Source organism: Capricornis sumatraensis, chromosome 7 (assembly GCF_032405125.1).
Source record: "Capricornis sumatraensis isolate serow.1 chromosome 7, serow.2, whole genome shotgun sequence".
Taxonomy (NCBI): Eukaryota; Metazoa; Chordata; class Mammalia; order Artiodactyla; family Bovidae; genus Capricornis; species Capricornis sumatraensis.
This window is the reverse complement of record NC_091075.1, coordinates 100,515,264-100,528,878: the sequence shown is the minus strand read 5'-3', so window position 1 is coordinate 100,528,878 and position 13,615 is coordinate 100,515,264. Positions and strand designations below refer to the sequence as shown.

General features: G+C 47.8%; 1 protein-coding gene across 1 annotated transcript in view; it reads left to right on the top strand.

Moving 5' to 3' along the window:
- The first annotated feature begins 5,336 nt into the window (after positions 1-5,336).
- HPSE (heparanase) overlaps positions 5,337-13,615 on the top strand; it is a 47,904-nt gene continuing 39,625 nt past the window's right edge. The window contains exon 1 of the mRNA XM_068975634.1: positions 5,337-5,581. Within this exon, the coding sequence (XP_068831735.1) occupies positions 5,337-5,581 (245 nt within the window). The remainder of the gene's footprint in view (positions 5,582-13,615) is intronic.

The window sequence follows — 13,615 nt, the reverse complement described above, 5'->3', positions numbered from 1 at the left end:
CTCTTCGCATCAGGTGGCCAAAGTACTGGAGTTTCAGCTTTAGCATCAGTCCTTCCAATTCCAAAGAACACCCAGGACTGATCTCCTTTAGAATGGATTGGTTGGATCTCCTTGCAGTCCAAGGGACTCTCAAGAGTCTTCTCCAACACCACAGTGCAAAAGCATCAATTCTTTGGCACTCAGCTTTCTTCACAGTCCAACTCTCACATCCATACTACTGGAAAAAACATAGCCTTGACTAGATGGACCTTTGTTGACAAAGTAATGTCTCTGCTTTTGAATATGCTGTCTAGGTTGGTCATAACTTTCCTTCCAAGGAGTAAGCATCTTTTAATTTCATGGCTGTGGTCACCATCTGCAGTGATTTTGGAGCCAAAAAAAACAAAGTCTGTCACTGTTTCCACTGTTTCCCCATCTATTTGCCATGAAGTGATGGGACCAGATGCCATGATCTTCGTTTTCTGAATGTTGACCTTTAAGCCAACTTTTTCACTCTCCTCTTTCACTTTCATCAAGAGACTTTTTAGCTCCTCTTCACTTTCTGTCATAAGGGTGGTGTCATCTGCATATCTGAGGTTATTGAGATTTCTCCCGGCAATCTTGACTCCAGCTTGTGTTTCTTCCAGACCAGTGTTTCTCATGATGTACTCTGCACAGAAGTCAAATAAGCAGGGTGACAATATACAGACTCGATGTACTCCTTTTCCTATGTGGAACCAGTCTGTTGTTCCATGTCCAGTTCTAACTGTTGCTTCCTGACCTGCATACAGGTTTCTCAAGAGGTAGGTCAGGCGGTCTGCTATTCCCATCTCTTTCAGAATTTTCCACAGTTGATTGTGATCCACACAGTCAAAGGCTTTGGCATAGTCAATCAAGCAGAAATAGATGTTTTTCTGGAACTCTCTTGCTTTTTCCATGATCCAGCAGATGTTGGCAATTTGATCTCTGGTTCCTCTGCCTTTTCTAAAACCAGCTTGAACATCTGGAAGTTCATGGCTCATGTATTGCTGAAGCCTGGCTTGGAGAATTTTGAGCATAACTTCAATTGTGCAGTAGTTTGAGCATTCTTTGGCATTGCCTCTCTTTGGGATTGGAATGAAAACTGACCTTTTCCAGTCCTGTGGCCACTGCTGAGTTTTCCAAATTTGCTGGCATACAACAAGCCCCGGTAAATCTACCTTATTTACATGCTAGGTGGACAAGATCCATGTTTCCATGATATGAGTATATTGCTGCCTTATTCATACCCTCTATAGGGACAACAGATATCATGATTAAAGTAGAGACCTTGACGAATTTCACAAAACAGGCCCTTCTAGATAGAACAAAAGCCATCCAAGCCTTAAATGAAGAGCAAATCCAAATGAGAAAAGCGGTAATTCATAGTAGAATGGCTTTGGACATACTCACAGCTACTCAAGGACCTGTGCTATGATTAAGATTGAATGTTGTGTATACATTCCTGACTTATCTGGCAATGTATCCACTGCTTTAGATAACGAAAAACCATGTAAAAGCAATGTCAAATGAAAACATTCCTTTCTGGACTTCGGTCCTATCTTGGGTGAAGGGCGATTGGTGGAAAACTAAATTTACCACTGTTATAGTTGGTTGCCTTGATGGTTCTGCTTTGTGGACCCTGAATTTTACAATGTATTATAAACTTTGTAACCCAAATTGGTGGTTGACGTCATTCTCCCAAATTGGTGGTCAGAGAGCCGGGGTGCAATATATCCCTATGAATGATGCTCATAATATGAGTTAAGAGCATCAAGAGGGGGGAATGAAGGAGGAAACAGACAGCTGGACTCCATCTTAGGCCTATTCATGCTGATCATGCTTGGCCACCTCTCCAATGGACTCTGAACTCTGTGCTTAGTGCCTACAGAAATGACAATGGAAGGATAAGACCCCTCTGGACAGGGGAATCTTGAAGATCACATCCAGGTTAGTCATCGCCTAAGAGAAAACATATTCTAATCACCCCTGCCTCCAGATAGGTCCTAAATTATTATTATTAACTGTCTGAACATATAACACATGAATGATGGGGTTATTGTGACTGTATTTACCCTTCCTTTGTTTTATGTAAGTCTCAAGGAAATTGGGGTGGTGGGTTCGGACATGTACACATGGAGTATAAAAGATTTTCACAAATGCTGGTCAGGGTCCTTGGCTAAGAGGAGACTTTGCCTTGGGCCCGCCAGTGTAATAAACTGCACTCCACTATCTGCATTGTCCTTCTGAGTGAGTTTGTTTCCCAGAGTGCGTGGCTATTACAGTTGGATCTCTGTGCAGTCCAAGGGACTCTCAAGAGTCTTCTCCAACACCATAGTTCAAAAGCATCAATTCTTCGGCACTCAGCTTTCTTTATAGTCCAACTCTCACATCCATATATGACTACTGGAAAATCATAGCCTTGACTAGATGGACCTTTGTTGACAAAGTAATGTCTCTGCTTTGGAATATGCTATCTAGGTTGGTCATAACTTTCCTTCCAAGGAGTAAGCATCTTTTAATTTCATGGCTGCAGTCACCATCTGCAGTGATTTTGGAGCCAAAAAAAACAAAGTCTGTCACTGTTTTCACTGTTTCCCCATCTATTTGCCATGAAGTGATGGGACCAGATGCCATGATCTTCGTTTTCTGAATGTTGACCTTTAAGCCAACTTTTTCACTCTCCTCTTTCACTTTTATCCAGAGGCTTTTTAGTCCCTCTTCACTTTCTGCCATAAGGGTGGTGTCATCTGCATATCTGAGGTTACTGATATTTCTCCTGGCCATCTTGATTCCAGCTTGTGCTTCATCCAGACCAGCATTTCTCACGATGTACTCTGCATAGAAGTTAAATAAGCAGGGTGACAATATACAGCCTCGACGTACTCCTTTTGCTGTTTGGAATCAATCTGTTGTTCCATGTCTAGTTCTAACTGTTGCTTCCTGACCTGCATACAGGTTTCTCAAGAGGCAGGTCAGGTGGTCTCAGAATTTTCCACAGTTTATTGTGATCCACACAGTCAAAGGCTTTGGCATAGTCAATAAAGCAGAAATAGATGTTTTTCTGGAACTCTCTTGCTTTTTTGATGAATCCAGCGGATGTTGGCAATTTGACCTCTGGTGCCTCTGCCTTTTCTAAATCCATCTTGAACATCTCGAAGTTCACAGTTCATGTATTGTTGAAACCTGTAGTTCAAGCATTCTTTGGCATTGCCTTTCTTTGGGATTGGAGTGAAAACTTTTCTAGTCCTGTGGCCACTGCTGAATTTTCCAAATTTGCTGGCATACTGAGTGTAGCATGTTCACAGCACCATCTTTTAGGATTTGAAATAGCTCAGTTAGAATTCCATCACCTCCGCTAGCTCTGTTCATAGTGATGTTTCCTAAGGCCCATTTGACTTCACATTCCAGGATGTCTGGTTCTAGGTGAGTGATCGCACCATTGTGACTATCCGGGTCCTGAAGGTCTTTCATTGTACAGTTCTTCTGTGTATTCGTGCCACTTCTTCTTAATATCTTCTGCTTCTGTTAGGTCTATACCATTTCTGTCCTTTATCGAGCCCATCTTTGCATGAAATGTTCCCTTGGTATCTCTGATTTTCTTGAAGAGATCTCTAGTCTTTCCCATTCTATTGTTTTCCTCTATTTCTTGGCACTGATCACTGAGGAAGGCTTTCTTATCTCTCCTTGCTATTCTTTGGAATTCTGCATTCAAATGGGTATATCTTTCCTTTTTTCTTCTTTGCTTTTTGCTTCTCTTCTTTTCCCAGCTATTTGTAAGGACTCGTCAGACAGCCATTTTGCTTTTTTGCATTTCTTTTTCTTGGGGATGGTCTTGCTCCCTGTCTCCTGTACAATGTCATGAACCTCCGTCCATAGTTCATCAGGTTCTCTGTCTATCAGATCTAGTCCCTTAAAACTATTTCTCACTTCCGCTCTATAATCCTTATGGATTTGATTTAGGTCATACCTGAATGGCCTAGTGGTTTCCCTACTTTCTTCAATTTAAGTCTGAATTTGGCAATAAGGAGTTCATGACCTGTACCACAGTCAACTCCAGGTCTTGTTTTTGCTGACTGTATAAAGCTTCTCCATCTTTGTTGCAAAGAATATAATCAATCTGATTTCAGTGTTGAACATATTGTATGGCTTTACGTCCTGAGTTTCAGATGTTGGAGCACGGAATACTTCAGTGCTCTGCTAAATACAGTTTTCATGAGAAATTGATAAGAAATGTTTGGAGTTTTGATCTGTTTCCAGGTGTAGGTTAGCTAATGTCGAGGTCAGATTTTTGTCAGGCAAAACTGAGATGACTGGGAAACAGCACTCCGGCCAGAGAACACACAGTTCATCAGATTCTGGCAAGCTCTAAGGGCTTCACTCATAGCTCAGTTGGTAAAGAATCCTCCTGCAATGCAGGAGGCCCCCGTTGGATTCAGGCCTTGGGGAAGATTCGCTGGAGGAGGGATAGGCTACCCACTCCAGTATTCTTGCACTTCCCTTGTGGCTCAGATGGTAAAGAATCCGCCTGCAATGCAGGAGACCTGGGTTCCATCCTTGGGTTGGGAAGATCCCCTGGAGAAGGGAAAGGCTACCCACTCCAGTATTCTGGCTTGGAGAATTCCATGGACTGCAGTCCATGGGGGTCGCAAAGAGTCGGACAGAGACTCAGCAACTTTCACTTTCAGTGGCTCGGCTGGCGAAGAATCCGCCTACAATTCAGGAGACTCAGGTTTGATCCCTGGGTAGGGAAAATCCCCTGGAGAAGAGAATGGGAACCCATTCCAGTTATTCTTGCCTGGAGAATCCCACGGACAGAGGACAGAGGTTCCTGGCGGCCCCAGGCTATGAGGCTCCAAAGAGTGGGACACGGAGTGACAGGCAAGTGTTCCAAAAGCCAGACGAGAGTGAAGCGATGTATGCTCACTGGAGGCTTTAGTTGAAGTCAGAAGACCCGGTGGGCGCCATCGGGAGGACCTGGAAGGAGGAACCGCTGGCCTTTTCGCTAACTGACTTCATGCTTCAGGGAGCCAGGTCCGGGGTGTCCAGCCCTCCTCCCCGGGAGCTCCGCGGGCCTCCCGGACACTTGGCTCCGGGCCACGTCCGCACCCTTCGAACGGGTGTGGGTGATTTCGTAAGTGGACGTGACACAGCCACCGTGGGGGAAAGCGTACAGGGAAGCGGGAGTGAGCCGGGAGGCGGGCGCGGTGGGAGGGGTGAGGGGAGGAGGGAGACGGGGAGGACCGCGGAAAGCATGCCGCGCCCGGCGTGAGGAAGTGCACAAGGTCTCGGCGCTGTCTGCGCGCGGCCGGCTGGAGGGGCGGCCAGGTGAGCCGGGGATGCTGGCGTGCTGGAAGCTAGGGCTGCGGCCGCCGCCGCCGCCGCCGCTGCTGCTGCTGCTGCTGCTGCTGGGGCCGCTGGGTCCCTGCTCCCCGGGAGCCCCAGCCGCAGCCGCACCGGCCGACGACGCCGCAAAGCTCGAGTTCTCCACCGAGCGGCCGCTGCACCTGGTGAGTCCCGCGTTCCTGTCCTTCACCATCGACGCCAACCTGGCCACGGACCCGCGCTTCTTCACCTTCCTGGGGTAAGTGCCGGCCTGCGGGTCCCTGGCCTCCTCGCTCCGGTCTCCTGACGTCCACGGCCTGCCCGCCGGCCACTCCTCCTCTCTTTACTCCGGGACCTTCTCACCATCTGTCTCTCTCTCCTTTCTCTCTCTCTCTGTCTCTCCCCAGCCCACCCCCGCTGCTGGGTTCCCCGAACCGCCCTTTCCCGCCTTCATTCATTCAGCAAGTGGTGCCTGAGCGCCAACTGACGGCTAGATATTAGGGTAGAAATTGAGAAAAGAAACTTTCCATCTGCCCCAGAAACTTGCCTGCAGGATGGTACCCACCTAGAACACCTGGAGGGCTTTGAGCGCTTGAATTTACTGCCCAGTGTAGGACAAGTAATGCTGTGCCAGGCTCCAGTCTCTTACACGCTGGTAATGTTGTAGCCACACGTTCTAAAAAACAAACTCACTCAGAAGGACAATGCAGATAGTGGAGTGCAGTTTATTACACCAGCGGGCCCAAGGCAGAGCCTCCTCTTAGCCAAGACCCTGACCAGTTTTTCTGAAAACCTTATATACCCTAGTGTTCATGCCAAACCCACCTCCCCAAATCCCCTGAAACTAGTCTGAACAAAGGAAAAGAAAGATACAATCAAAGATAACTTTGGGCTTCATATGCCTTAAGCCTAGGAAGTTAACAGCAGACAGTTATCAATAGGCCTGTGGTCATACCCCAATAAGCAAAATAGAATTTATGATTCTATTCGGTTACACCGATAGTTAGGGTATTCTTTTAGGCAACAGAGAGTCTAGGTAGGAGCCCTGGGGCTCGTCCATGCAGGGGGCCTGGTTTTCCAGTTGATATGTCGTTTCCATAGATACTGGACATATAGGTCAAAGTCCACAGTCCGGCCCAAGATGGAGCCTGTTCTGTCTGTTTCCTCCTTCGTTCCCCGCCCTTGATGCTTTTAACTCATAGTATGAGCATCATTCATAGGGCTGTATGCACCCTGACTCTCCAACCTCTAATTTGGGAGAACCACATCAACCTTTGCGTTACAAAGTTCATAATACATTGTAAAATAAAGGGTCCACAAAGCAGAACTATCAAGGCAACTATAACAATGGTAAATATAGTGTTCCACCAATCACCCCTCACCCAAGATAGGACTGAAGTCCAAAAAGGAAGATTATCATCAGACATAAGTTTTACCTGACCTTCCGTGTCATCTAGGGTGGCTGATACATAGCCAGATAAATCAGAATATGTACACAACATTCAACTTTAATTATAGCACAGGTCCCTCTTTGTACTGAAACTATGGTCAGTCTCAAGATGATACCAGCAAGTCCTTGTAGCAGCAGTTGATTGTAGAGCTTCATCTCTTTTTCTTCTCTAAGATGATCTTGGTTTCACGGGGATCCTTTTGTGTAGTCCGCACAGCATCCTCCGGGTCTCGTGGTGTGCTCTCTTCACCCTCATGTGGTGGATCCAGGGAGTGACACCTGCAACTTGAACTGCAGCAGGGCTGGTTAGAGCAACAGTATATGGACCCTTCCACTGTGGGGCCAAGGAGTCGCATTTCCAGTCCTTGACCACACCTGATCCCTGGGCACAAATTAGTGAATCTGTTCCCCAAGGGGGAACGGCACCCTTTCTTGGACAAACTTAGTTACCCGATTTATTACCTTCCCCAGTTGTTCCATCTGCTGTGAAATCTCATCTCCCCTTACCTGAGGCAAATTTGTTGACACCTGTTTTATTAAGGGAGGGAGCCTCCCATACACAATTTGTACAGAGAAGAGCCATGGGACTGTGGGGTCATCCTGAGTCTGAGCAGAGCCGTTGGAAACAAGTCCATCCAGGAACAGTCAGTCTCTAAGATGACTGTTGGAGAGTGTCTTGGAGAGTGTCTCTTTAAGTGTCCGGATGGTTTCTTCCACCATCTCAGAACTCTGGGGCCTATATGTTGTATGTAATTTCCACTTGATGTTTAAAGTTTTGCTTACTTGTTATACTAAATCAGCTACGAAATCCGGGCCATTGTCCGATTCAATGCTGGCAGGAAATCCAAATCTGGGAACTGTCTCCCTCAGCAGGCACCAGGCTACCTTTGATGCTCTTTCAGCCCAGGTAGGAAAAGCTTCTACCCATCCCGAGAAGGTACATATTATGACCAGCAGGTAATGGTAGTGCCAGTGAGGTTTCAAGTCCACTTCCAGGTGTTCAAAGGGCAGTGTGCCTTTTACCTGAATCCCTGGAGGTTTCTGTCTGTGCTGAGAGGCAGCATTGACCTGTGAGCAGGCAGCGCAATTCTGAGATTTTGTCCTGCATAGGGAAAAGAAGCAGGGAACCAAGAAATAGCTTCCAATTAGCTCTTCCAGTTTATCATGGCCTAGATGGATTGTTTGGTGTGTTTGGCTTACCAGAGTGGGTGCCAGCTCCTCCAGTACCAATAATTTGCCACTTGGAAATTCCCACCATTCCTTTTCAGTCTTGGCCCCTTCTGCTTTGGCTAGTTGGTTTGGGGCTTCAGTGTATTTTGGAGAGTCTAGCATTAGCTCAGGCAGCTCTGCCAAAATGAGAGCTTTAACAGGGGCCCCTCTTGTCACCCCCAAGCCCTCGGCTGCTTGTTTAGTGGTCTTATCTGTCAGTCTGTTCCATGAGCCCAGGCGGTGTCCTCTTTTTGACGTCCTCAGCAGTGTATGACTGCAACCCTTTCTGGTTCCCAGGCAGCATCTAATAGGGTCTTAATTTCTTCCTTATTTTTAATATCTTTTTCACTGGCTGTCAAAGGCCTCCTTATACAGAGCCCTGTAGTGTGGCAAAAGCATACCTGGAGTCTGTGTAAATGTTTGTCTTCTTACCTTTTGAGAGCTGGAGGGCCTTGATTAGAGCATATAGTTCGGCCATTGAGCGGACCAGTGTGATGGCAGAGAACTAGCCTCAGCGATGGTTTCTTCCATGACTATTGCATATCCCAAGAGTCATTGTCCCTGTTTCACCAGGCTGGTGCCATTGGTGTATAGGACCCAATCTGGGTCCGGGATTGGCTGGTCTCTCAAGTCAGGACTGCTGGCCTATTTCCTTGCAATCATGTGAGGGCCCACCTTCTCCCAGAAGAAAGAGAGCGGCCAGATTCAGGGCCTGACAAGGCTCAGTAGTAACATGGGTTTCTCACATAACAGTCCCTGGTATTGAGTAATCTGGGATGTTGCCAGCCATTTATGGGAGTCCCCTCGCAGGGGAGTGTTGACCTCATGTGGGACTTTTAGGAACAAATCTTGGCCCAAAGTCAGCTTGGTTGCCTCCCGGACCAGTAAGGCAACTGCAGCACCAGCCTGTAAGTGTCCCAGCCACCCAGTGGCAACATGGTCCAGCTGATTAGAGATAAGTCACTGGTCTGTCCCATGTCCCCATAGTCTGGGACAACAATCCCGTGGCCACCTTGTCCTTTCCAGTCACATAAAGAATAAATGGCTTAGCAAGGTCTGTCAGGCCCAAGGCGGGTGCTGACATAATTGTACCGGGTTTGAGTTCTCTTACCAGTGGGACTTGTTTTGCAAGCCTGGGGTGGGTTGTCTTCCGCCCGGACCTCAGGGAATTGTTGAGTTAACTTTCTTGACTGTTTAGCCTATCCGGTTTCCCTTCCGGGAGATCGTGCAACCTCCATTCATCTTGAAGGGTTACTGAGAGGAAGAGTAAATAGGTGGTTGAGCCCACTCAAACAGTGGGTCTTTCGTGGGGGGAAAGGTCACTTGTGCCCCCAATTTAGACAGCAAGTTTCTTCCCAACAAAGGTACTGGGCATTCAGGGATGTATAAAAACTCATGAGTCACTTGGTGTCCCTCCATCTGACATTTTCAGGGTAGGCTAGAGACACAAAGGCTGCATTTATCACCATCTGAGAGCCAGCTCTCGCTGGGTCTACTGGCGTATAAAGTCTATAGGGTCGCACAGTCTTTTTGAGAACTCAGAGGGTGATTTGCTTTCCCTTTGAATCACTTGGGAGGGTTTTGAGATACTCATAGCTTTTTGGGCCCCCCTCTTGAGACCTTGTAAAATAGTCACCTGATATCTCTCCAGGTGGCCCATCCCTTTTTCTGTGTTACAGTCCCAACTTGGCCTCTCATTGAGGGTGGCTAGTTCTGTCAACCTCTGCGGGTTTGCAGTACACTCAGGTGCCACTTCTCTTAACCATTGTTTGGCCTCAGTTAGGATTCTGTGTCTTTAAAAAAAAAAAAAATCCTGTGTCTTTTCTCATTGCTGAGAAGGGAGACTAGTAGTTGGATTATGTCATCCTATACAGGGCGGTGGGTTTGAAAAATAGCCTCCATTAGCCTAATCATCAGAGAAGGCAATGGCACCCCACTCCAGTACTCTTGCCTGGAAAATCCCATGGACGGAGGAGCCTGGTGGGCTGCAGTCCATGGGGTCACTAAGAGTCAGACACGACTGAGTGACTTCACTTTCACTTTTCACTTTCATGCATTGGAGAAGGAAATGGCAACCCACTCTGGTGTTCTTGCCTGGAGAATCCCAGGGATGGGGGAGCCTGGTGGGCTGCCATCTATGGGGTCGCACAGAGTCGGACACGACTGAAGCGACTTAGCAGCAGCAGCAGCCTAATCATGGCTTGTGGCTCCCCCAAGTACGGTGGAGGGTATCTCTGCCAGTTTAATATATCCGTAGAGGAAAATGGCTGGTAATACTAGGCTACAGGGGGCTGATGGTAGTTCCCTTGAGTCCTGAACTGGAGGCTCTTGTAGCTCTCTGAGGGGCATCTGTAGTGGGGTTCTTCCCCCTGTTCCTTAGCGGAGCGCAGCCTCTGTCTAATTGCTGTGTTTTCTTCCCCCTTCCCATCAGTACTCACCGGGAGAGGTGGATACAGTCTAGAAAGTCTAGCTGAGGCAGAGTTCTGGGGGCGCTGACCAGAGGTCTCCATTGCTGGGATTGGAGCCTGGTGGCTCTACAAACCCCGGGAGAGCTGGCAGAGGAGCAGCGGCTGCTGCAGGACTTCACCTGGCCCTGGATCGGGCAGTAAGGCGGCGTCCGGTCCTGGTGGAGCACTGGGAGGCAGGCCCATCATTATCCAGTATGGGGGAGAGGTCAGGTCGTCCCCGTCCAAATCCTGTAGAATTTCCTTTTTTATCATCAGTCAGTTTTTGTGCCATTAATATTTTCCCCTTTCCCTTCTGGATGCAGAACCTTGTCCAAGTAGGAGGGTCTTGAGCTAAGCCTAGCCATGAGTCAGTATATGGATATTGATCCAGGTGTCCTGGCCCTCCTGTGACTACTGTATAGACTGCTTCCACTATTTTTAAGTTCATGGTGTTCTCTGGTGGCCATCCTACTCCCATAGGGGGCCATTCGACCTCACAGAGCATGTGGAGGCGGTTAGGCTTCATCTTCACCTCATAGTCTCCTCCAAATCTCTTCTTTAAAATTTTAAACATGTATCTAATACAGTTGCCTTGGATTCACTTCCGCCCATCTTGTTTACCTTCTCGGACCTTCTTCTACTTTTCCTTTTCGTTCTGTCTACGAAGTTCTCAGTACCTTATGTACTTCTGATATTTCCACTCAAGACACTTAAGTTACCATTCTGCCTCCTTCCTAACTGGGGTGAGAAGAGCCTTACCTGCCAGATCCCAGAGGGAGAAGGGGAATCAGCGTGTCTTTACCTGCCAGTCAGCACAGCTGAACCAGAACACCATGTGGTCCAAGACTGTTTCTCCCTTAACTTTTAAAGTCCATTCTGCCTTGGTGGGCTTGATCAGGTGCAGATGAAAATACAGATGGGTTAAATATCCCACATCCCGGGCCATCTCCAGAAAAGCCAATTTGTACTCACTTATGTATCCCCCTCCTTCTAGCCTGACAATTCCTTGGGGGTCAAGAATTTCAAGGCAGATGGGACACCTCCTTGGGGAGAGCAGAATACGAGCACACAAAAAACAAGTTTCTTCTCCTAAAAATCCCCTGGCAATTGCTTGGTAATAATTTTCCCCAAGACAGCGTGGACACCACCTCCTAAATGACCTTCACAAATTTCCTTTCTAAGCCCTAACACACTCTTCAACCTGCGTACCAAGCAATCGTTGCCACCTTCCTATTCCAGGCTCCTGTGGGTCTGTGCCCCTCTTGGTCCCTCCCAGGGAGGTGATCAGGCCCCCTCTTCCACCCCGCCGGGTGGGTTCCTCCTCACCTGAGCGCTCAGTTCCCCTGCTACTGTCCACTACCTGCTAACATGAAAGGTCCGGGCACTGAGAAGCAGAATCCTTCCAGAAGGGCGAGGCGCCTTCCCCCCGCTAGAAGATTCAAGCTGCGAGGCCTTGGAATAGTCCCAGATGGGACTTGTCTCCTCAAAGTGAGGAGTTTCCTGGCCAATGCACCAAATGTTGTAGCCACGCATTCCGGGAAACAAACTCACTCCGGACAATGCAGACAGTGGAGTGCAGTTTATTACACCAGCGGCCCAAGGCAGAGTCTCCTCTCAGCCAAGGACCCCGACCAGTCTTTCTGAAAACCTTATATACCCTAAGTGTACATGCCAAACCCACCTCCCCAAATTCTCTGAAACTAGTCTGAACAAAGGAAAAGAAAGATACAATCAAAGATAACTTTGGGCTTCATATGCCTTAAGCCTGGGTAGTTAACAGGGAACAATTAGGCCTATGGTCATACCCCAATAAGCAAAATAGAATTTATGATTCTATTCAGTTACACAGATAATTAGGGTATTCTTTTAGGCAACAGAGAGTCTAGGTACGAGCCTCTTCCATGCAGGGGGCCTGGTTTTCCAGTTGATATGTCGTTTCCGTAGATACTGGGCATATAGGTCAAAGTCCACAGTCCGGCCCAAGATGGAGCCCTGCTTCCAAGATGGAGCCTGTTCTGCCTGTTTCCTCTTTCAGTAGGAAGGTTAGAGAAAGAAGGAGGAGGTGGAAAAGGTCATCAAGGAGAATAAGCTTACTTATTATCCTACAATAAAACTTTAATTTTTTTAATTTTTATTTATTTGACTGCATAAGCACACAGGACTTTTAGTTGCCACGTGCGGGGGTCCAGCTCCCAGACCAAGGATGGAACATCAGCCCCTTACATCGTGAGTGAGTCTGCCCTTTCCATTGTCTCAGCCACTGGATCACCAGGAAAGTCCCAATAAAACTTAAAGGGTAGTTTTAGGTTCACAGCAAAATCGTGCCCTAGGTACAGAAATTTCCCATTACATCAGTGATACCTCGGAGAAGGCAATGGCACCCCGCTCCGGTACTTTTGCCTGGAAAATCCCATGGATGGAGGAGCCTGGTAGGCTGCAGTCCATGGGGTCGCTAAGAGTCAGACACGACTGAGTGAATTCACTTTCACTTTCACTTTCATGCATTGGAGAAGGAAATGGCAACCCACTCCAGTGTTCTTGCCTGGAGAATCCCAGGGACAGGGAAGCCTGGTGGGCTGCCTTCTATGGGGTCGCACAGAGTCAGACACGACTGAAGCGACTTAGCAGCAGCAGCAGCAGTGATACCTGGGAGATTATTACAGTGACTTACAGAGCCTTAACAAAAAGCTTTCTCTCCAAGATGAGGCTACAAAATGTGGCACTGCTTTATCAGCTGGAATTTTTTTCTCCTTTGAGGAAGACTGAGCCTGCTGTAGGCAGGTTCCCTGGCCCCTGCCAGTGAGTGTGGGCTAATCCTGAGATAGGGCACTGCCAGACCCAGGTCATCCAGGCCATTCATCTGGTTCATGTGAGCCTCCAAAGAATGCCACGCCTCTCACCCAACTCAAAACAACTGGGAGTCCTGCCATTACCAAACACCTACAGTCTAGCCTTCTGCTGTCATTGCTAATTCTAGTTATTTATTGTGCAAATAGGGCTCAGAGGTAAAGAATCTGCCTGCAGTACAGGAGACCTGGTTTATCCCTGGGTCAGCAAGATCCCTATGGAAGGGAATAGCTACCCACTCCAGTATTCTTCCCTGGGTAATTCCATGGACAGAGGAGCCTGGAAGGCTACAGTCCATGGGGTCTCACAGAGTCAGACACGACTGAGTGACTTAGCAGCA